General features: G+C 31.1%; 1 protein-coding gene and 1 long non-coding RNA gene across 9 annotated transcripts in view; one reads left to right on the top strand and one right to left on the bottom strand.

Moving 5' to 3' along the window:
- Window positions 1-25,178, bottom strand: part of Ppn (proteoglycan-like sulfated glycoprotein papilin) — a 72,267-nt gene that overhangs the window by 16,375 nt on the left and 30,714 nt on the right. For all 6 annotated transcript variants that reach the window (XM_089075330.1, XM_089075329.1, XM_089075331.1 and 3 more), the window contains exons 2-18: window positions 16,659-16,719; window positions 11,658-11,845; window positions 9,624-9,684; window positions 6,296-6,378; window positions 5,558-5,708; window positions 5,294-5,417; window positions 5,000-5,080; window positions 4,671-4,843; window positions 4,453-4,588; window positions 3,715-4,058; window positions 3,474-3,653; window positions 3,194-3,367; window positions 2,767-2,949; window positions 2,433-2,574; window positions 1,481-1,608; window positions 746-1,223; window positions 130-579 (exon numbers count right to left, since the gene is read on the bottom strand). In XM_089075330.1, the coding sequence (XP_088931456.1) occupies window positions 130-579; window positions 746-1,223; window positions 1,481-1,608; window positions 2,433-2,574; window positions 2,767-2,949; window positions 3,194-3,367; window positions 3,474-3,653; window positions 3,715-4,058; window positions 4,453-4,588; window positions 4,671-4,843; window positions 5,000-5,080; window positions 5,294-5,417; window positions 5,558-5,708; window positions 6,296-6,378; window positions 9,624-9,684; window positions 11,658-11,845; window positions 16,659-16,719 (3,137 nt within the window). The remainder of the gene's footprint in view (window positions 1-129; window positions 580-745; window positions 1,224-1,480; window positions 1,609-2,432; window positions 2,575-2,766; window positions 2,950-3,193; window positions 3,368-3,473; window positions 3,654-3,714; window positions 4,059-4,452; window positions 4,589-4,670; window positions 4,844-4,999; window positions 5,081-5,293; window positions 5,418-5,557; window positions 5,709-6,295; window positions 6,379-9,623; window positions 9,685-11,657; window positions 11,846-16,658; window positions 16,720-25,178) is intronic.
- LOC148937023 (uncharacterized) lies at window positions 11,737-23,652 on the top strand. Of its 3 annotated transcripts, none has more exons than XR_016138876.1 (4): window positions 11,737-11,865; window positions 16,412-16,616; window positions 17,667-18,396; window positions 22,927-23,652. It is a non-coding gene; the product is annotated as an uncharacterized LOC148937023 (long non-coding RNA). The 3 variants fall into 3 exon arrangements; XR_016138875.1 differs by lacking the exon at window positions 22,927-23,652 and adding an exon at window positions 19,624-22,505; XR_016138874.1 differs by lacking the exon at window positions 22,927-23,652 and having other exon boundaries at window positions 17,667-19,611.

Below are 25,178 nucleotides of genomic sequence, written 5' to 3'. Positions count from 1 at the left end.
AAATATATTTAGAAGATCCAAATATCACGCGTATGGTTTCGATTTGAATAATATAAAATATAAAATATAATTGTACCTCTATGCGATATTCAATTAATGTTACAAACAATTTTGCGGTTCGGTACTTACCGGACGTGATCTCGCTTTCAGTCGTTTCCGTTTTTTCTGTAGCTGTGGGCTCCATCTCTGAAGATAATGTACTTGGTGGAGATTCTGTGGACTCCGTTGCATCTGTAGATTCGATAGTTGTTTGAATCTCTGTCGAATCGGTTGTTTCGGTTGTATCTGTTGTTTCGGTTGTATCTGTTGTTTCGGTTGTATCTGTTGTTTCGGTTGTATCTGTTGTTTCAGTGGGTTCTCCTGTTCTAGTCGTAGGAGAAATCGTGGTTTCCGTTAAAGTAACATCGGTATCAGACGATTCGCTTGTCGTATCGCTTGTTACGTCGCTCGAACTAATTGTTATATCACTGGATTCGGTTGATGTTATTGAATTTTCACTGGCGGTTGACTTGATTTCTACATTACTAGTTAGTTCGCTGGTGATGATATCGGAATAATTCGTCGATTGCTCTGTTTCTCCTGATTTAATATCAAAAGAATTGTATAATAAGTACATGGAATAATGCTGATTTCATTAACAAATATAACAAAACATATTGTATTTTTAAATACAATTTATTATATTGGGATACTTTGAGATTTTTCGAAAATTGTAATGAATATCATATATTTAACAGAAACGTACTGTCGGATTGCGATGTTGAGGCTTGAGTTTCTTCCGTTGTAATTTCTTCTGTGAACTCGTTCGTAGATGTACTAGCACCAGATCCTTCTTCGGGGATTGTGTCAAATTCGTCTTCGATAGTAGTGCCGGATCCTTCGAGAGTTACATCGGTTCCTTTTGTAACATCCGACGATTCAGTTACTTCTATTTCAAACTCAGTTGTGCCAGTTTTGCCTTCTGTCGTAATTTCGCTAACCGGACTTTTGTTCTCCTCGACAGCAGTAGTATCGGTATCAATCGTGCTGCCGGTGAATAAGCTAGTATCGAACATGGTAAAATCATCATCATCACCACTACCTTCGCCACTACCCAATTCCGAAGGTGATATATCGCCTCTCGTAGAATCACTAAACATAGTGTCGTAAATATCACTTTCGGTGGACAGCGTGATCAAAGGTGTTGCTTCTGTTTGCTCGACGAATTTGCCTATTGTCACTTTCTGAAATAAAAAAAGACGCTGCAATAATACAATTGTCGCAACGATACATCCGATTATTGATGAGAAACGAGATCGAAGGAAAACTGAGTTATAAAAACTTAACTAAGTTTTACGTATAACAGAAGATTGATTTGATTCGAGTCCAAAATTATTCTTTAAAACGGCGGAATAATAAGAAATGAAGTTATTAACGAAATAATTCAGTCACATAATAATATTTAATTAGATGCGACACGAACCAGGTAACCTTCACTTACCCCCGCAGGAAGGCTGAATTCAATGGCTTCCTCTTCTTCTTCCTCCTCCTCCTCCTCCTCTTCTTCACACTCTTCCTCTGCAAATTCTGTCGTTTTCGCATCTGGCTCTACGTCGATCGGTGTCACGCCTGCGTTTAATAAAATGATGAATTTATATAAATTATAATTTAAATTTGTAACTCAGACTTCTTAAGAAGATGCACGTAAATATCATTTTTATTATGTTGAAGACTCTTATGTGCGTGCATTCTATTTATTGATGACTAGCTTCGAAAGCACACCGGAAACTTAATTTTCCTTGCTACAGAGAAATGAGTGATGTTACATTTACGGTGGATGGTTCGTGTTGTCCTTTAAAATGTGGTAAGTGCTAAGACATTTGAATTTAATTTAACCACGAACCTCATTATTTTCACGCCTGCTGTTCTAGGTATGTTCAATATTTTATGCTCATGGCCTATAATGAGGAGGTTGACGTCACAATGTAAATCATGTACCCTGCATTATGATGAAGCAAATGTTAATATGCCTGTATTATTATCTCTAATAATAAAAGTGAGAACCACATCCAAAAAATTTTTTTCATGTAAACAGAAAAATGGAATTTATTTTTCAAATAAGAAATGTTATTTTTTTAATCTATCAAATTTTTAGATAGATTACATATTAGAATTTTATAGAATATACATATATTGCTTCTATCTCGTATATAATAGGAATATGATTTAATGATAAATAATATAAATAATATAAAATAAATGAGTTTTAAAGGTTGAAATAACAGGTTCATTAAACAATCGTTTTTAAAAATATTATTGATATAAATTTATTTTAAGTTATGTTCTATTTTAAAAAATGATATCTCTTTTTAAAATTGTCTAAAAATTCATCTTATTAAGCGTACATTAAATGCTAAAATGCTTTGATATATAAAGACTTGTTAAATCCTCACCTTCTTCACAAGGTTGATCGTTGCATTTTTCGGTAGAGAATATAATGGTGTTGGCATTACATTGTGTTACAGGTACCGTCTTGTTATCCTTCATGCAAATTACCTTACGAGTCATATCGCCGCCGCCACATGGCTTCGAGCACTGTATTATATATTATAATTATATATTATATGATTAATGATATTAATACATTTCAGAAAAATAATAATAAATGTATATTATAATTGAACTCGGCAAAATTATGATAGAATAATTATCAATAGAACAAACAAAACCGTCAATCAAAATAAAATGATAAACATTTGCAAAAATAAATTAAGAAAAAAGGCAAACCTTGCTCCAAGGTCCTGCGAACCATTCACTTTTGCACGGTTCTTTAGCAGTACAATTTTTTATATCTTCGAATTTTCTTTCAGGATCGCAATTTTCGTCTGAAACCTTTTTCACAGTATCATCGTTGAAAGTGCCACAAAATATTTTTCGCGTTTGAACGCCGAATCCGCACTTTGCCGAACACTGTAAAATTGTTAATAACGATAAAAAGCAAAAATAAAATAATTTGTATTGCCATTTCTTGCACTTAATAAAAGTATTATATTTAATTTCAAGAATATTTCTTGGTTGTTATATTTAATCAATTATTTAGTCAATTAAGTTGTATACATTTGTATTCTGAAATAAATTTTTATTCTTAAATAAATAACGGACAAATGTTTATTCTTAATTTTTATTCTTAAATAAATAACGGACAAATGCTTACCTCGCTCCATTGCGAGGCGAACCACTGAAAGTCGCAGTTTTTAGCTTTCTCACAGTTTCTTTCCAATTCTGGCTTTTTGTCCATATCACATAAGTCATTCGGATAAACCTTGCCGTCTTGAGTAGCACAATGGGTCGTCCTGGTTTCTTTAGTGAGATCACACTTCTCTTCGCACTATCAAGAAGAAATTTTTCAAATTATGCTTGTTTATTTAAAACTTTGAAAGATCTACAGAATCAATTACTCGATAAAAAGTTATTAGCGCATTAAAAAGACTTACTCCGCTCCATTCCGAGGTAACCCAATCGAGACCAGCGCAAGGTCTTAGCTCACAAGATTTTTCACGTTCGGGCATCTCTGCTTCGCATGCTTCATCTTCCAGCACTTGAATCTTGCCGTTCGCCTTTCTGTAGCATGTGACTGCCCTAATTTGTTTACCAGGCCCACATATATGATCACACTGAAAGAAAATTTTTTTTGTCGTAATCATAAAATCGTAGTTCAATAATGCGATTACTTACAGGTTTCCAGGGTCCTTCATGCCACTGTGGACAATCCACATCTCTATTGCATTCCTGCTTAGTGAGCCCCTTTGGTCCTATTTCTTCCAAACATTGAGAATCATCCACGATGGAAGCTATTCCACCCGAGACGATCTGTTCGCATCTAATCTCTCTGGTTTGCTCGCCTCCTTCACCGCAATGTTTAGTGCAAACTGACCATGGACCTTCTACCCAGATAGGCGGACATGGGTCTATGCTGCAGCTTTGCGTGTCAGTCGGTTCCAGCTGAGGATCGCATAGGCTTTCATCTACTGGCTGGTTGTCGCGCCTTCGTACGCAAGCTACTCGTCTTGATTGGTAGCCTTAAAAGATATATTATTTTGAGAGATTTATTAATATTTTGACATTATCCTGCTCTGTGTGTGTGTGTGTGTGTGTGTGTGTGTGTGTGTGTGTGTGTGTGTGTGTGTATGCACGCGCGCGTGCACTATGAAACTGCAAATTGAAATAAAAATAATTTATTAAAAAATCAAAATACTTATCTTTACATTTATATATTATCAATATATTTATATATTATCAATATTATCAACAAATAAAATATTAAATTTTTTAATCAACTCTATGTATACTTTAAATATTTACGCATTATGTAATTACGAGTAAAAGCATTGTGTGCTACGGTAAGAAAATGTTGTAATTAAATGGGACGTAAAAATCTGAAATTTTAATATTAAAATGATAATTTTATAATACCTCCACCGCAACTGACGCTGCAACTTGAAAATTCATCGGTTATCCAGGTGTAACTATCTGGATCTGTACGTGGCGAGAATTTCTTGGGTATGCTGTACTCGTAATGCACACCCACATTGTGATCTTGGTATAGCAGCTGCAAAAATGAAACAGTTTGTCATTATATTTTTTCTAAATATCTTAATAATAAAAGAAAACTGATAACGATGTATACCAACCACAACATAAATCGGTTCATTTGTAGGTCCTAAAGCCGTGATAGTATCTGGTGCTGCAAATCCTTGAGGATCTCTAACGTAATGAAAGATTGTACCGGAAAAGCGCAAACTGCGCGGAAAATCTATTCTCCAGTTTCCGTTTAAATAATAGTGTCCAGTTGTATTGCGAATGGCTATACAACAATTTTCAACAATTATCAAAACAAACGATTATTGAGAGATTCGAGTTATATTTATCGATAAATTCTTAATGCTAAATATAAATATATAATTCATATTATTTACTTTCTACAGATATTTATACAAGTTTTAATTTTAGTAATGTTTACCTAAATAATTATTGGATGGGTTTTGCTCTTTTATAACGATATTTGTTGCTCCTTCAGGAATAAGTAAAATATCAATATAACCTAGAAAAATTATTATATTTTTTTATTATTATTGTTGAGAGAGAGAGAGAGAGAGAGAGAGAGAGAGAGAGAAAGAGAGAGAGAGAGAGAGAAAGAGAGAGAGGGGGGAGAGTAAATTTGCAAATAACTTTACAAAGAAACAAATAGTAACTAAAAAAAGATATAAAATATATTTTGATTTATAATAAGGATTAATCAATGAAAATAACTCACCCACTTGGAGGTCGTCTGTGTCAAATAAACCTTCGATGGTATTACAATCTGAACCATCACCGCCGCATTCTCTGCATGCATCTTCTTTGGTATCACTGCCCAGCATCATATCGCATCCGACATGCTAATCGAAAAAATTTTATTATAAATTCTAACGTAATATCATGTGAACTTTATATCTGTTTTTCCAATTTATTTAAAACTATGTGTACAGTGTAATACACAATTGCAAACTTGCATTTAACAACTAATGATATAATTTACCATGCATTTGCCTTTGACGCAAACATCATTCTTTTCGGATTCACAAGGAGTGCCATCGACCACGGCGACTTTATGTCTGTAGAAAAAGCGTTCGCCTCGTGGCATGCAATTTAGTTCGCACTTATTCGGACTTCCAGTATACGGAATCCAACTGTAGAAAATAAATAATTGGTAATGTAAAAAGTCGATAAATAATGCGCACATAATTTGCCAATCTGTTACTATTATCTGATAATTTATTATCTTGCATTGTCGAATCTTTTTCGTACTTAATAAATGAAGTTTTGTGTGTGTGTGTGTGTGTGTGTGTGTGTGTGTGTGTGTGTGTGTGTGTGCGCGCGCGCGCGATAAAGATATAGTATAGATTACAGCGAATAAAAGAGCATCATTCTGTCCTATCAATATATCAATAAAAAAATTATGCCATTTATAGAACCTTTAGAAACTTTCAAATTTCTTTTGTCTACTCTATTCACAATGCATAAAAAAGAAAAAGTATGATGACTTTTATTAAAAGACGACCGCGATTTATAAAGCGAATAGGATTAGGATTATTAATATCAAGATCTGCAAAGAATTTCATCGCTTCAGATCGGAGCATTAATCGTAAATCCACATAAATAGCGATGCGACAATAATCTTGTTTCGAAGGAATTTTCAAATCAAATAGGCATTAACATTTATCATATTAGTTATTAGAGCGAAAAAGTAAGGGAGAGAAAAAAGAAAATTACTTACTCGTAATATACTCCTTCGAAGGGTACATTATTGAATTCCGCACACTGTTCTGCACGGAAATCTTTAGGCTCGCCGGGGCATTCCTGAGAAAAGCATAATGAAAAGATTTTCTAGTTCAGGAAGATAAAATTATTAGTTTTAGCACAAATTGAAATTTAACATTCAATAGTCTCACAATAATCTCTAGAATATCGAGTCAACAAATAAAAAAACTGTTCATGGCAATTTTAATTTAATTTAATTTAATTAGCTCCTGTTGACTCACTTACGCGGTAAGTCACTTGAATTATGATGTTAGAAGTGAGAAAATATATGATGAAAATTTTGGCAAAATATATTAAAATAAAAATGGTTTTTTGATAAAATAACGTTTATCAATATTTTTGCAATACCATAATCAATAAATAATCATGTACCTAGAAAAAATTGTACCTAAAAATTGTACCTAATCAAGACAGAATCACATTATTTTCTTTGAAATAAAATGCAGACATTTAAAGAAATAAGCACAATTTATTCTTGAAAGTTTATATTTCCCTTTGATAATTGTCAAAACATTTCTTTTTTACATCCTTATATTGCAGTGAATATAAGGATCAATCAGAACAATAATTTAACAAATGGGCCAGAAAGTTGCATTTTATATGGAAAAAGATTTGTGGTATTCAGCTCTTGCTTGAAAATAATGAAATTGTACGATGTAAACAATTATTGATTCATGAATCTCTTGTAAAATGAGAAAAACAAAACGGTCTAATATGACAGCTTGAAAACTTAAAGTAAAAGTAAGTCGAGCCAATTTCTATCTATAATTTGACTACATTTTGAAATACATCTTATACTTTATACATTTCAAAAATCGAGCTTTTATACAAAAAAAAAATACATGCATCGCTGAAAGAATTATTTCACTACACGTGAAGAAAAAGACTGATGAAAAACGTTGCTCGAAGGAGAAGAGAATTCTTTATTAAAGAATTAGTGTAATGGTCCTTATCGTTAATTAGCGGTATTCTTTTTGTAGATTAATTTGATTTTTTTAATATTTTGTTTCGTCAAATAATTAATTTAATTTTTTTAACATATAATTATTAGACAATATTTAATATAATTTTCTTAACATTATCACAGATAATAGGATTGTAAGTTATTTATTGAATTTGGTAAATTGAACAGTCTTATAGCTTTATGTTTTCAATCGTTACAATTCTGACAATTTTTGACAAGCAATTTAAATTAGCCTTCTAGCAATTTAAATGATAATATTATTAGACATAGAAATTTTTATATTTTAAAATAAACGAACACGTGTTGTTGTGCCATTTCATAAACGATTCGTAAAAATGAAATGGTCCACAAATGGATTCGGGAAGGGCAGACTTGTGGGATAGGTAATGTCGATAAATCGAGTAGGGTCCTAGCAAAAACGAAGAAAAGATACCCCGGCGGGACCGGTACCACGCACGAGGATACAACATAGAATTTATGGCGGGAGATTTCTTGCGAACGGAATGAAACGTCGGGAAAAGGGTGGCAGGGCAACAGAGTAGCCCGAAGTAGCGACAGAGAAATAAAGAGAGAAATGACGAATTACATTTTACAGGAAAAAGTTTTAAACGATAGTCGAAGCATTCGAAAATAAAAGTTGTAAATGACGATTTTACTAATTATAGCGTGCTATGAAGTTTATAAGAAATTATATTTCAAGATTACATAACAAAATGTAGTCAAATGTAGTTAACTTTGTTTTTGAAACTACTAAAATTAAAATTAAAATTTTTATTCATAAACATATATCTATTGAACATATATCTATACAAGTAAGTCGTATTTTTGCGTATTTTGCATTTTTTTTAAATATTTCTTCATATAGAATCGCACCATGAATAGCACCATCTTTATTCGCCGTGGAAAGCAATTCCAACGAAATAACAACGTATTCAAAAAGTGATCTAAAAGTGTTTTTTAAATGCACACGGTTTTTTTTTAAAATAAAGAGGTGAAAGAGCACGAGGGAATATGGAAGGAGTGAAAAAATTGCAGTAGCAATAAAGATTACTCCTTAGAACGACCACATTAAATCCAAGTCGAGGATACTCGAGGGGATGCTCGAATGTGCGTCATGAAAGTTAAAAGCGCAAGAACTCCATTAGAGAGAGTCGTAAAAGTGCGAGATATACATATGTGTTCATCCATTTGGGAAGAAAGGAACATTTTTAAAATTATGAATGGACCACCAATATAAGATAATGATTTGCTGAATATCGTTGAAACGTCCATGAATTATTTGATATAGCTAGAAAAAACATGGAGAGAATGGCTAGACAAACATCTATTCTATTCTGATACGGAAGTTGGAGAGAATATTTGTGAAAATAAACATAACAAAAATAATTTTTATTTTTTCATAAATATATGTATTAAGTAAGTTTTTTAAATTAATGAAAATTGTTAATATCAACATCTATGACAAATCTCTATTCTAAGCTTAATAATAAATAAAAAGTTAATAGCAAGTTAATATTTGTTGTCTTAATTTATTAAAAAATTATATATTATTTAGCAGTTAAATGTTTTGAAAAAAAAAAGAAACACATTTTCAGGATTAATTCTGAGTCGCTTTATTTCAAATTCAAATAAATTGGACGCCCCATTCAAACGCCTGAGTTCAAAGTTCTTGTTGACGTTGTATAACCGGCTAAGAAGACTAAATTAAATGACATAAATTACATCAAAGATTGGTGTGTCATTCATTGACTTATATCTGAAAGGTTGAAAACAAACTCCAAAAAGACATGGCATTACTAATCGGATTAACTATTCGTTTTTCAAGAACAACAATCAAATAAATTGGAGATTAATTGCAGTTTTCCAATATCATCATAATACTTTAATGACTGAGATATTTTAGTTTATAGAAATTAAGATTAAAATTAAGTAAGAATGACGTGCGCAAGAGGGGGGGGGGGAGAGAGAGCACAAGTGCAAATTTTGATTTATTGATTTTAATTTGCTTGCAAATTAAAGTAACTGAAACGCGAATCACGCGTCTGTACTTCAAAGATCTCTTGATAGACTGTCAGACTATTCGATCTATTAAAGTACATCGCATAAATCACTTGCTGTTACAAAGTAATCAAGTTCTTGATTGTATTCGATTCACATAACCTACGGCATTCCCACGATGAAATCTTTTTGCAGTTCCCGGTCATATTATTACATCACGGAAGATGATACGATTATTCGCATCTTGAGAGCACTTGTGAGCTTATCGGTAATAAAATAATTACTGTTATTATTGAGAGCTACAATTCACTTCCGTACTCACTTGAATGTTGCACGAGAAGAATCTCCTGGATGCTCCGGTACACCTATCATGACCACTGTCACTGCAACATTGAATGAATAAATGTGTTACTTTTTGATAAATAATGTAAATGTTAAACCAGGAGTGTTACAAGCTAAAATTTTTGCTGTTGTAATTTAATTTAATAAATGAACAATTTGTAAAATATGTTTCTTTATGATTTTCTACACAATGGTTTTTTATTCTGATGTTTTACAAGCTCTGTAGAGATTTTTCTATCTCTCAAAGTTAAAATTTTTAAAATAAGAATAAAATATCTCACATTACATATAATATTTTGTTAATAAGTTTATATACATATACATATATATATATATATATATATATATATATATATATATATGAGATTATTTTCTTATTTTCAGAGTTTCATAATTCATCATTTTACGACGCATAAGAGTTACGGAAGCGCTACTCTTTTAAATAAAATTAATAAATGGAATGTAAATACAAGATACTTCGGAGAAAAAAATGATATAACAATAACATTTCTTCTATTTGTTGATTTATAATTAAATTGATTATGATTTCTAGTCGAAAATATTAACTATATAGATATGACGAATACTCGTGCTCGTGAAAATAATGCGTTTTCTTCACGATTAAATAGTAATAGCCGTAATAGCTGATATATGTTAGCCGATACATTCGGATGACCCGTGACACGATATCTGCGAAGAACTTGCTGTGATATGCGCATTATGCGCTTTCACATTACGATTATCTCGCTTTCTAAAATATGTGCTACATCATTAGTAATTGAATTTATCTTAATTGGCTAATATTGGCACAATGTCGATCATCAATGATCGTTCTCTCGATTTTCCACTCGACGTAATGGCAATACGTTAAAACCAACTTTAATTGCATCTCGTCTTTGCGATGGGAAACTGTGAGAATTTCCCTGAGATAGCGTGATGTATAAGTGCCTACGATTAATCTTCTCGTAGTTTCGAGATAAGAAGGATTTACGATGGATCTGTTATGTTGGCGTGTGTTAGGAGAAAAGTTTCTTTGATTTATCCCAAATTTACAGTCACAGTTGATGTACGAGGCATCCTAAAAAGATTTGGTCAACATTTTTATATTTGAATTTTATTATAAAAAGATTTAAGATCTTATTTAAATAAGACTATCTCTAATTAAATGCAGAGACGTATACATAGATAGCAGATATAGATATATTGATACACACTGTTAATTATTTTGTTGTTATTTAAAGTTTATTAACAACATACTGTTGTCTTGTCAACAAAAGAATTTTTTCTTATTATTCATCACTCGCGGCTAAAATCTGTAAATTATATAAAATATAATATGCAACATATTTATCAATGTTTTGGCGATTTCTTCAATTTGCTTCATTTTGCACGATATATCGAGTTCAGTGCAGATCGAGACTTGATCTGAAATTCTTTGCAAGTTTATTCGCTTTTAATCCAATCTCAATCCAATTGAGCTTGATTAACATTGGAGTAAATTCTAAGAATAGCGAGAAACTCAACGGAGGTTAGGTGAAATAGCTTCTTTCGAGTGAATTTAATTAATAAAGACCAAACTTTAAAGTAGGCAAGTATATCTTACAAATTTTGAGTGAGCATAATTAAATAGAAATAATGCAGCATATAATGTATATGGATAAGTTGTAAGAAAGCTCCTATACTGATACATACATAGTCAGAATTGTGAAAAAACATTTATACTTATCGAAAAGATTTATCGAAAGATTTATAAAAAAAAAAAAAAAAAAAAAAAATGAACAATTTGTAATCACACTTGAAACATTTAGTGTTGCAAAATGTCATTCATGTTTTTCCTTAGAAATCCCACGAGAGAAAGATGTGAGAGGTTTATTCTTTTTTTTTTTTTTGTACGTGCCAAGATCATTCTCAACGTCTCGTTTGACATTCAAAATCATATTTTAAAACGAGCATACATAGCATATTCCATAAATAGTAGATAAATAATGAATAAATAAAGTGTACTGTAACTCACTCTATATCGAGGCATTGTCTGGTTTGATGGGCAACTCCCCCGCCGCAGGAACGCGAACAGGAGCTGGGTGTCGACCATGGCCCCCAATTGCCCCTCTCAGGCTCGTCTGTGTCCAACGCGAAGCTGTTGGACAGATAACTTTCGCCGTGTTGTCGACGGTGTCTTCCGTGCCTTAATTTTATATGATGCTATAACAAGATGAAAAGAAGTACGTACATACATACGTTTATTAAGTTGCGCTCGCGTCATCTACTTTCATCTACCATATCGCATCGTACATCGGAATTGAGAGAGTCTAGAGATCGATTTCGGGGTCGCGGTTGAGGTTAGGAAAAGGATGCAATTTGCCGTGAGAACGTAGACGCGAGGAAACATTTCGCGCCGAGTGCCTTCTCGTTCACCTGTGGTCTCCGCCTCCTACTGTTCGCGCGACATAGAGTTGAATTTCAACAATGAATTATAATAATATTGTATATGAATTATAATAATAATGTGGTCGTTGCGCACATTTTAATCCTTTAAAATTGAAACAATTCAATCACATACACATCTTACGTACACATATTACGTACGTCACATATTTGACGAATGTTATCTTTTAAAGTGTTTATGAATTTACAAATATACAAATGATTGATCTCTCTTTCTTGTGAAAAAATATAATAGTAATTTATCTATCAAATTTATTTACGTTTAATATATTAATATTAATATGTTGAACATTCATATTAATATTAAATTCTTGTTTGCAAAAGTATAATAAGACAGACACTTGGATATTCTCAGAAATTTCATTTAATATTTTATTTCTAAGTGTACATATATTATTATTTTTTATAATTATTTTATTAGTAATTGCACGTAATATTTATGCAGATAGTATTATTGCGCAAAATTCAAGTATTCGTTGTGTTTAACAAACGCAACTTTGTATTGTATATCAAACGAAGGAAAATTTCCATGTATCGCATATAACGTAAATTGTAATGTATATTAATATTGAGCAGTATTAGTTATACGACACAAAAATCTCTCAAATCTGTCTAGAAAATATATTTGACAATAATTTATATTATATGAATTTTTAATCGAACAAAATTGTAGCTAAACATGCAAGACATTCTTTTATTTCAAAGAAAAGACAAAAAGTAACTATGTAATATTTCAATGGCCAGATTTTTTGGAAAATGTCTAAGATAATCTACATTTACCGATTGGAAAATGCCTGCGCGATTTCCAATAAAATTTTATCAGCTAGCCTATTTTTATTTAAACACGAATGATCTCTTGCGATCTGATCTTCCGTTTAACAATGCTTTTGCCATAAACGTTCGTTTATAAACGCTATAAACGATCGTTTTCCAATCGAGTATGAATTGTTACTACAAATATATTTTGTTGCGCAACAAGTATCTAATTATTGGTCTTTGCAATGGCCCATTTGCAAAATTTAATAATAAAATTTAATAATATTAAATAAATTTAATTAAATGTTGATTTAGTCTTTTTGTTTAAAATATAAAAATAAATCTGGCTACTACAGATACTTGCTACTACAGATTCGTTACAACGCGTTACACAGCTAAGATGCGTAAATAGAGGAGGAAATAAAAAATTATAAAATTCATTAACTAATTAATTGAAATAATAATTTTGTGTATATTTCCTATTGATATAATATAATATAAACTATCATAATAATTTGATGTTGTTACGAATAATGCGCATCATGTCGGCCGCTCTTTCAGAATTCACTGTTATCAAAACCAAGACACAGCGGTCGTATATAAAATGTGGAATTTGACGATCGTAGAATGTTCGGTAAGATTGCGTGGCAAAGAGTTAATTAAATGGTTCGGAGAAATGGGCCTCTTTCTCCCGATGCAAGAGGTCAGTCGATGAACCGTAAACGCCAGGCTCAACACGCCTCCTTCTTAATAATTGTCATATATATTCGTCGTTGTCTGATGCAGCGTTCAAACGCAAATAATAGTATGTCCACCAATAATGATTTTACTTGAGAGATCGTTGGTAACGATTCTCTAATATAACGAAACCTAAATTATTCGTCACGGAATAATAATATAATATAATGCATATGCTACAGTTTAACAATAAGTTTTTTATCGTAAATTTTTAACATAAACTACAGTGATAAATCAATAAAATATTTCACAATTTTTCTATACGGTCTTAATAATAGAATTTTATGTAAACGATAAATAGAGCAAACATTATCGATGACTTTCAAAAAAAATGTACGATTATAAAAATTTTGGTAATTTTAAAACTCGTCATTATTTATTTCTGATATGACCGCTAGAAATATAAAATTGTGTTCCATTTCTTTTTCACAGTATTGTATTTTATAATATTTTGTAATTATTTAAGGACTTTCAAGAAATATTAGAGTAACGTATAAGATATAAAAAAAGCATTGATTTATTTCTTATTTATATCATAAAATTGAATTTTATTTTTGATAAAAATAATGTAATATCAATAATGTAATGATATTATATTAAATATTGTAAAATTGTATACATTTATCATTTAACAATCTGAATTATATATAAAATTAACGAGATAAAATAATTAATACAATTAATAAAATTTAATAAATGTTATTTTTTTCTCATAATTTAATAAGCGTACTAATGCTATAATGCTATCTCTTTTCATTTTAATTCTTTGCCAAATAACAATTATATCATATTTTATGCTTAAAGCAAGATAAACAAGATAAAGGTAACAAAGATACGACACAGTATAAAATCACGTTGTGAGAATTGATAAACTAGTCACTTAAATAATTCCTTATTAATAATATATTTATAGATTGACAAAGAAATTTATTGGTACAAATTATAAAATGACAAGATTGTTAATAAATCAATAAAATTATTTTTATTTATTTTAGCAATGTAAATTTTACCATTGATGTATCATTGCAATGTCGCGTTGCCAAGATTGACAGATCTATTTTCAAGATTCTTTTGCGTCTATAACGACCACTTAACTTAAATTAGCCACGCAGTCTGGTCAGGATTGTACTGATGATGGTAAAAAGCCGCCATGAGTCACAGAACCTTTTCTTTTCTCATCGTGCCGCAAACCGCGACTAATAATTTTATTGCTTATCCTTGTGAATATCTCGGGAATATGTTTTATGAATGACAGCATTTACTTGCATCCATTCCGTATATCAAAATTCAACAATTTTCACAGATTTACCTTTAGTAATAATTTTTTTTTAAATTTTGAATTGAATAATTTTGAATACACACACACACACACACACACACACACACACACACACACACACACACACACACACACACACACACACACACACACACATACATGATGTGTATATATAATATGTATTTTATATGTGATATAACTTGTGGCAAATGCACAAAAAAGTTTTTACAATTGCAATCATTCAATGATACAAGCCGACATTTCAATCAATTTACTTTCATATTTTATAATGATTTAAATTATTGCATTCAAAAATTATTTGAATTTTAGAAAAAAAAAATATTGCTTTCGTTTTCTCTTTTTCCTTTTTATGTCTTTCTCTTTTTATAACATTTGCTTTGCGCTTAAAATTACATTGTCAAGAATTAAAAGTCATTTTAAATCCATAACATTTCAATAGCTTACTCTTCTTAAGTTACTTGTATTAATTTGAAATTTAAAACGTAGTTAAATATAAAATAAGGCATAGTATTTGGCAATTTATTTCGATCAATAAAATGTTCTTAGGTAAGAAAATACCTTGGCATTTGTCTTAAAGAGAGAGATAATTGATATAAAAAATTTGCACGCAACTTGCCATCAATGAACATATTGTGTGCAACGAGATCCTAAATTACTTCTCGCATAAGTTACTTGTGTGTAATTGAAATTACATGAATAACGTATGGATTGAATACGGATAGTAGTCTGTGTAGATAAATTAAGTTCATTATACAGAAGATCAATAATCGTATATATGCAATAAGATTATTATTTACGATTTCATTCGTCCTTCCCCCATTTATTTTATAAGCCTTTATTTTCTCACTTGTTAACTGTAAAAATCACAAGAGCGTTTTCTAATGAAATCTTTCTTCTTAATGCTGGAAAAAGTTGTCGCAGTGTTATCATTTCCACTTCAGATCTAATTTGACATCACCATACGCATTACGCTTTCAGCATCGTTGAACTTTTCAATGTTTCTGATTAAATTTTATACCCGGAATATGACAACATCAAAGCTTCAAATGCAATTGTAAAATTACGAGAAAAAAAATTACAAAAAATAAATAATTAGAAAAGCTTTTAAAATATCTTTAATGGTTATAATATTAGTACATAGGATGCAAAATTGAGAAAATCACAATTAAATCGCAATCTTATAAAGAACGATAAAGATAGGATAATAATAAATAACCAATTTTTAATAAAAAATTATTATATTGAAAATTTTAAAAAAGATTCCCTATAAAAATTAATAGTATCAGTATTAATATGTGTATCAGTATTAAAATATGTTGGAGCTCTATCGAAATCAATGTCTATATATCGTTTGTAAAATAAAAATAAAAAGAGAGAAAAAGAAGAAAAGATTAATATAGTATAAGATGTCGGGTTAATGAAGAAGTTTAGAGAAAGAAATAGGGGTTACGGTTAGCCCCGAAGGTCATCCGTAATTATTAGTTGTATCGTAATGGTTTACAGAATCTTCATGTTCCCTATTGTCTCAGGTTTCCTAGGAACAAAATGTACTAAGATAATCTGCACGAGAAACTGGGAGACCTTGAAACTCGGACCATCATCAAAGGGAGAGCAATAAAACCTAAGAGAATGCCGTCAAGACACGTTGAAACCCTTGTTTCTGACTTTATTCCGGGCAAAAGACATCAAGATGTCTCCGTAATGCTTTTAACATTGTTTTTACGTTTTTACGTTGTAAGTATACTATTTTTTTTTTATATATATAAATGAACTTACATGTTTTGCCAGGGTATGATGCACATGTGCTGCTATAATAAATATTACAAATCCCAGCGACCTGTAAAGAAAAATAATGTCGCTTAATGATATGTATATTGCGTTTTATCATGCATATAAATATTATTAAAATAATACTCTCTATTTATTTACTGCTATTCAATATATATACGACATAATATCGCTAAATATTATTCTGATTTTTAATCTTATAAAATGTATACATGATAAATATATAATACGTATATATAAAAAAATAAGGAAAATTAATGCGTATCACAGTGCAAAAGAAACTTTCAATTTTTTACGCAATGTTATTGAAGTAGACATAATTGTTACGCTATGTACATAAATGATTTGCACAACAGATCTTGACCTAGACTTTGACACGGTAATAACTTTGTTATATCGAGATAAATTTCATTTCACTGCAAAGTGGTTTCGCGACTTCTTATTCGCCAATGGATTTGACAAATACATTGTTACGCATTACATAATATTATATGAATTAAATACGCAATAATCGATCGAGTATCAAAATGCCTAGTGAAATAACATAAAATCCATTCGGGATTTACATGCCATACTACAAAATTATTTAGTATGGTATGATTTTCAAATTTAGAAAATTTTACATTTCGAATTTAGCAAATGTGCACAATGTACAATACTTTTTTAACACTAAATAAACAACTTTCAACAGTTATTTATTTATTAATTAAGTTAATAAATAATAAATATCTAATAATGGAAACAAATAATTTTATGATTCGCTATTATGATTTGCAACTGAAATTCGGACGATATGTCGCAATGACATGTTCTAGCGTATTAAAAATATAAAAGAACTGAATTAAAGTAATCAATTACATTAGAGATACAATAGCTAGCATACAATAGCAAAAAATACAAACGATTCTTAGCATCCTATAAATCGGAAACAAGTGCAATGTTTTTATTAACAAGTAACAGTAGTGACGGAAATGTTGAATGAGCGTGTTTTTGCAGGGTGTTTCGCATCATGGCACGCGTCATTGCATAAGTTCCTCGAGTGGTCGTCATTCAGGTTTGGAACGATGCCCGAAACTGCCATTGACTCGCTATCCGGAATGGGCGAGCTCTAATACAGAGGCGTCTGTTATCGGCTGGTGGGTCTAATATTCTCGTGAGAAGTGATTTATCGATTTTATCGATATCGATTTTACTCGGCGGTAATTACAAGCGGCTTTGCACCGCATCGTGCGCAAAGCCGATGTACAATGGCCATTCTACATATTGAAAATACTACGAAAATAATACGAACAACGAAGACGGTTTTTCCGTGAAATTGTTTGTGAAAATCATATATTGTTAATTTCAATGCATAAATATTGTTGTTTAAGTTGTGCATTTTTTTTATTTAAGAATATTCAATTATATTAATTCGATCGAACGATAGTACAACTAAAATTTTATTTAGAAGATTAAAAGTATCTCTCAGTAGAGAAAAGAGAATGATGCCTCGCGGCGTTCATTGACAAAGGCATTGACAAAGGCACTTGCTTTCAATTTATCAGATACTAACATACGTCTGCTTTTAGTATATATTCTAGTGCCAAGGATTATAGTTATAAAATGAAAATTTATGTAAATTATTTTTTCTGAACATAGATCGCAAATTGAAACAAAAGTTCCATGAAGTTCATGATTTAAGATTACAATTATTACAACTGGTACAATCTCAGCTGTGAGAAAGCTCGTAAGTAATAAAATAATTTTATCAAATGTGATATAAGTTAGATATAGGAATATAGAGGCGGCTAGATATTGCGTTTAGTAGGGACATAGTTTTCAGCGCACTAATGCACCTGCGAAGCGTACGACGGCGAGATCGCGATGTTTGTTTTTCCACAGATCAATCGCGTAAATCGCTAACGATATTTTAACGATATTTAACGATATTTTTTAATTTTTCGCTTCTTAAACATTTGTCATGTGATAGTAATTTAATCGCAAATTGACTAAATGGCAAACGTCAATAGCATGGGGCTCTAATATAATTACTAATGCTCGATAATCGAGCTATTCGAACTTATAAGCTATTCGAAACTTCGAAAATGTTTCCGTGTTTGCGAAAATAACTTCTTCCATTCAACATTGCGGAAATGAGTTTATTAATATAAAGTTTCACATTGTAGTGTACAGTTCGCCCAATTTCTAATTGAATGACATTCTCTCACAAACTTCTGAGAATGTCAATAAAATTTAGTTTTGAGAAATATCCGTTTACAAAAATATTTAAACTAGTTGATGAAATAAACAATACAATAGGAAAAACTTAAGTAATCCGTGTGCATTACGTCTGATCTGATGAATAAATCAACTAATGCTTTTTGTCAAATGTTGACTTCTGTGCCTGTTTGCAATCTTTGAAATTTAATATTATTTCTCGCCATTTTAAAATGAATAAGAAACTAAAATTGCCGTTATCAAAATTTGAATGGATTACTTATAAAATCGATATTTATTGTCGATTTTGATATTAGATTAATCATGTTGGTGTGTGTTGCAGTGTATGGCTACAAAATTCTGTCTCTAGATTCTCGACGTAAAACGAGATTCGAAATTCTCAGTTATTCTCGATCTCATATGCAAATGAATCAAAATTATGTTTTTCAAAACTCTTCTAATGAGAAACTACATAATTGTAATTCTTTAAACTTTTAATCAGTCCCAATACTTCCTAATATTTTCTCGTTTGCTCGAATCTAAATGTCCAATTGCCTTATAGCCAAGATTTCACACTGTTTTACGATGCAGTAAAAATTTCAATGGAATTTTAAACGAGTCATTCGTGCTTTTTAAATCTGATTTTATAACAATATATACAAATAAATTGACATAAATTGACATAAATTGACATACATGTCTTTTTATTATGCTCACATCATAATTTTTGTAATAGATATTTATATATTCTTTCAAGATACAACGAATGGAAACTAAATGATAATTTTATGAAAATGATGAATGCTAAGAATATGGGCCAGATATTTAGCAGCTGGAAACGTCTGTCTTGAGATAAAAGATGAAAAGACCAACTCATTTATTGGAATGTGAGGGATATATATATATATATATATATATATATGATGAGATATATCCATGGGATTCAAGCATAAAAGCATCTCGGATCGTAAAATGGGCTAATTAGTATTGCAAAAGTAAACTTGCAGTATTGCTAAAAGTGATAAAAAAGCATCATGCTCATGCAAGAGTACCTCGAGCACTTCTATATCAGATTATGGCTAGGGAACTGGGATAAACCGCCTTATATACCGTCGGATTGTGCAGATAACGACAATCCGATAACATTGTAATTGGTTTATCGGTTATTAATAATGGCATAACCGTTCGCGGTCTATCGTTAGGGTGCAGCATACATCGACTCGGGGTGCGCAGTATATGCGCCGACATATGATAATCGCCTTCTCACAACCTCGGCTTTTATAAAATGTCGAAAATTTTATTGCATCATTTTTTCTCTCCATTCGCTTTTATCGATGGAACATTGAGTAACGTCGATCGAAATATTATGCACGGAATAATTTAATGAAAAAGGATCTAAAAATTAACATATTTATGATATACAGGTATATAAATTTAAATTAATTTTATATGAACAGAATATACATGCATATGCCACGCACACGCGCGCAACTGTGTAAAATTAAATAAATAACATTAATAACAATTACTCGGTATAAAATAACAGGAGAAGCATTTAATTATTTTATTGATTCTCACACACACACACACACACACACACACACACACACACACACACACACACACACACACACACACACACATATATATAAGTTGATAAAAGCAAAATCACTGTTCTTTAAAAGTATTGGATGTTGAAAGCTACACATTCTGAGATGCCAAATTTAAATAGGGTGTTTCTTTTGAATGTGCTGTGATAAGAAATAATTTTGTTCCCTTGGACTTCTCTTCAATGTGAGATTATACAAACTGCAACGCGCGACTAATTTGCTAATCATAAATATTCAAGAGTCAATTAGCGTCTTTGCTAGCAAAGGATCGCGTACTCACGCTGGATCTATTAATTATCGATTTCCATTACGCTTGCGTAATGACCTATTAACGATGTGCACTTGAGAACGTCTCGCTCAAACTTTTGGCTCGAGTTTCGCGATTCGAGTCTACCGCTCACGCGTACAATTTATGGAATAAATTTCTCATAAATACCTCTCATATCATATCATTCCAACTGTGTTGGAACTATACGTAAATGCAAAGTTGTTTTTATTTGGAATTATGCCAATTATTCATCGCAGAACGAAAGTTCTACATGTCTATATGTGAAAATGTATGTGATATAATTATACATAAACGTATCGTAGCACGTATTTTATTATGAAATAAGTAACAAAATATCATTCAACAGTTGCTACAGTAATAGTCTGATTTATGATACATTGATAACAAAATGTGTGTGCAATTAAAATTCGAATGCGTAAATTACCAATATCCATAACTATGTCACTGTATACAATTTTAACATAACATTAATATTTTGATAGTTGTTTGAATGTGAGATGTAGTTATAGTGAAAAATCCACAATCAGAATTTTCGCAAATGTTCTTAAAATGCGATCTGTGGTCGTCAATAATAATAATAAGTAAATTTAGTAAATTTTTAACTTACTATGAATTAATAAAATAAACTTTGTGTATACATTATTGTAAAAAATTGATCTTTACAAGATCAATTTTTGCGCTGTGCGTTCACACTGTGTAAAAGTGGAACAACTTTTTTATCGTATCCTATTTTACGCACGTGCGTCACGTAATAAGAATAATTTCCGCGTGAATTGCGAACCATATAATTTTTGCGCGAATATGCGTGAGGAATCGATCGTTTTCCGAAGCAAACTCCGTCGCAACACCTTGCAATTGAGCGTGATTACTGTGGACATTGCGGTGCGCACAGATGGACCGTAATCATCCTCGCAAAACATTTTCCGTCGATTGCATGCCAGATGTCTCACATCTCTTGCAAACAACTATACAATTAACATAATGTTCGATTCCTCGACAAAATGATTATCGAATCTCATTTATAATACATTTAGAAAAGAAATATAGGAACATTACATAAAATTACATTGAGATAAACGGTCAAGAATCCTTTTTTGTATATTGCGTATAATTAGAATAAAAGGTATTAATATTCTTAACTATTAATAAAAAATTTTTATGTAAATATAATAAGGGATATAATAAAACGTATATTTAAAGTACGCGATTCATATGTCCGTTATATGTACGTAACATCTACGCTTATTAGCTATTGAAAATCTAGTGTATCCAATTTTTTGTGAAATGTGTTAATATGTTATAAAATAATATTTGATATTTATTAATCAAATTAAATGTCAAATATTCATATTTTCCATAATAATAACAACGAAGCGGAGTAATACGATGTCTTAATTATTGTGAGACAAAGTTTTGGTACGGGCTTGCTCCTTGTTTGCAATTTACAAGCACCGAGAAAGATTTTCATAGATTCAGATTAAGGCTCGAACAGCGTTTAAGCTGTCGGAGATAATTTAGCGCGCCGTCATGCCGCCACGACGTAATAATATGAAAGCCGACGATTTCTTTTAATGTTCGCTCGAGCCTCATTAGAATTCGCCAAGAATATAAACGAACTAGATCTTCGTGGAAAAACGAATAAAGAACTCGTGCTATATTAATTATCGAATCAATGAGACTTTTTATAATCATCTAACAAATTATATATTTATTTGAGAAAACAAAAATGACGATGACATATCTACTCATATATATATATATATATATATATATATATATATATATATATTAGTAAAATTTCTCAATAATTTATTAATTAATAAGATTTATGAAATTAAATATTAAGTATTAGTTTAGGTTATATTAATATATTTTTCATTACCTATACAAATAAAATGTTACAAATAATGTTGTATAAAAGTTTGCACATGCGTGCGCGCGCACACACACACACACACACACACACACTCAAATATATCGATATATTATTTCAAAATATATTATATTAATAAATGTAGAGTATAAGCAAAGTTTCACTTTTTCCATCCAAAATGCTGATTTTCGGATATTGCTTTGGTATTTGTGCACGACGATCTTCGAACAGTAACGACTTGCGCTATTAAGTTTCGCATCGCAATATCTTCGTTATGTATGTCTGCAGATCGATATCTGGTAACACGATAACACGAAAACTCTGTGATTGCGATAAAATCGCAGTGAACAGACTAGTGCAGAACAAAGATCACTATTTGACTCGTTGACGAAAAAGAGTATAAACTTCGGTTTCAAAAGCCGGTTATCCGATTGAGGAGCATCCAGCTTGAGATTGGCTCTTGGGAACGAGCGCGGCCTGCCGATGATTAGAGTTGCAACGCCTCGTTAAGCCGCGGTGAGAACCTTTTGTGATGAACACAATGACCAATTAGAAAAAAATCAAAATAATTTTCGTGGCTGATCCATCATACAAGCAAGTATTTCCAATTCATTTCTCTCTCTTTTTTTCAACGTCATCATACAATACATACAATTCATTGATGGTGCTGACGATGAAAAGAAAGACGATAGTGGAAATGAGACAGGTGCTGGTGGAGATGAATCCGAGGAGGAACCGAAAAAATTGTTCACTACGATAAGTCGAAATCATTCTTTGATAATATTGGCTGTGAAAGGAGTGGCTGTTGAAAGGGCGATTCCAACCTGCGAGTCTGAAAGTTTACGATGCAAAATTGTTCTCGTACATATTTAATAAAAATTTTTTAATTTATTTAATTAAATAATATTAATGGAAGGATAATGATGTGCTTGTGTAAAATACGACATTCTATAATATTCCGCGAATTAAAATGTATTGTATTAGAAGTTTATTGATTTATTATATTAAATAGTTAAATAGTTAAGAGAATTTAAATTAAAACCTTATGACCTAATAACTGAATAATTTATTCCAGATTATTCAATTAAAATTAACTATTAATAAACTTGATGTGAATTACAACATTGAGTATTAATTATTAAAAACTTTTATGATTTTTATAATTGAGAAATAGTAGTGTTGATATTCTCTTTAAAATAATTTCTTATTAACTTAAATTTGAATTGCTATTAAAAATGAAATTGAAATTATATTTAATGATTATTAATTTATAATTACTTCATCCTTTTATGTATTTTATTCCGTTTATGCATCATATTGATACAAACAATTAGAATCTAATATTGTAATTCCTATTCAAACCTATTAATAATAGATCCCTTTGGGAACAATATAGGCGGCGCTTGTGTTCGAGATATCCACTTGCTTGATGCGAGCTTAATCCCTTCGTGATATGATCGCATTAGGAATCCTACAAGATCGCCTTCCTGAAGCGTAATCGAGGTCAGTATCGAAATGGAATTATGTCCCAAGTGTATCGATCTTCGAATGCAATCGTGACAGATCAGGATACCGATATAGTACCCTATTACAATGCTACAGTGCTTTGTAGCAAAACACTACTTAATTGAAATCCGAACATGCGAGAAACAATTGAGTAAAAGATATCGATAGTTCAATTGTTAAGATCAGTGTCAGAACATACACGTGTTAAACGATCGATCAACAATAAAATCCCTCCTTGGGACATTTCTTCTGTAAATAGTCAATCGGTGGCAATAAAAATAAAATTTGTCATTGTTAAATTATGGTTGAGGTAATCAACATTCTCTAATAATAGAATTCTAATAATAGAATAATTCAATTTCAGATTGCGTTAGGAAAAAGAATGCTCATAATATATAATATATCTAACTTAACTGAAACTTTGCGAATGTGTGTGTGTGTGTGTGTGTGTGTGTGTGTGTGTGTGTGTGTGTGTGTGTGTGTGTGTGTGTGTGTGTGTGTAAAACTAAGTAGAAACTAAAAAAAAAATAAATTTATAAACATATCTTTAATTTTTTAATACAAATGAAAGTCTATTATTAGTACAAAACTAGAAATATGCCAGAAAGTTAGAATAAATGGATGAATAATAGTTTCAATCATTCTTTATATAGCAAAAATAAACTTATGGAAAAAATCGAGGCAGAGAGTGAGAGAGACAGAGGTGGGGGGGAGCGGGGGAGAAAGAGAAATTGAAAAATAATTAGTTTACAATATATAGTATAATATTTTGTGAGGGAATATTTTTTTTTTTTTTTGAGAGAGAATCATGTTTAACTGTATTTTATGAATGAAATATAGTATTTGCACACGTGTACAAGACATATGCACACGCGGTTCGCTGCACGTGCGCGTCATTAGTTTGCGTTCTACGCACTCGCGATAACGAATTTCCGCGCGTTCAAGTTCATTCAGACGCGATAACAGTACTCTCGAGAGATTGTAGAGAGTTTGGCTCTTATTTTAACCGCAGGTGCAAAGTTCGCGCTACGATG

This window comes from Pogonomyrmex barbatus, unplaced genomic scaffold (genome assembly GCF_055798465.1).
Source record: "Pogonomyrmex barbatus isolate J1 unplaced genomic scaffold, ASM5579846v1 scaffold18, whole genome shotgun sequence".
Taxonomy (NCBI): Eukaryota; Metazoa; Arthropoda; class Insecta; order Hymenoptera; family Formicidae; genus Pogonomyrmex; species Pogonomyrmex barbatus.
The sequence above is the reverse complement of the archived record's forward strand: the minus strand, read 5'-3'. Positions and strand labels throughout refer to the sequence as shown.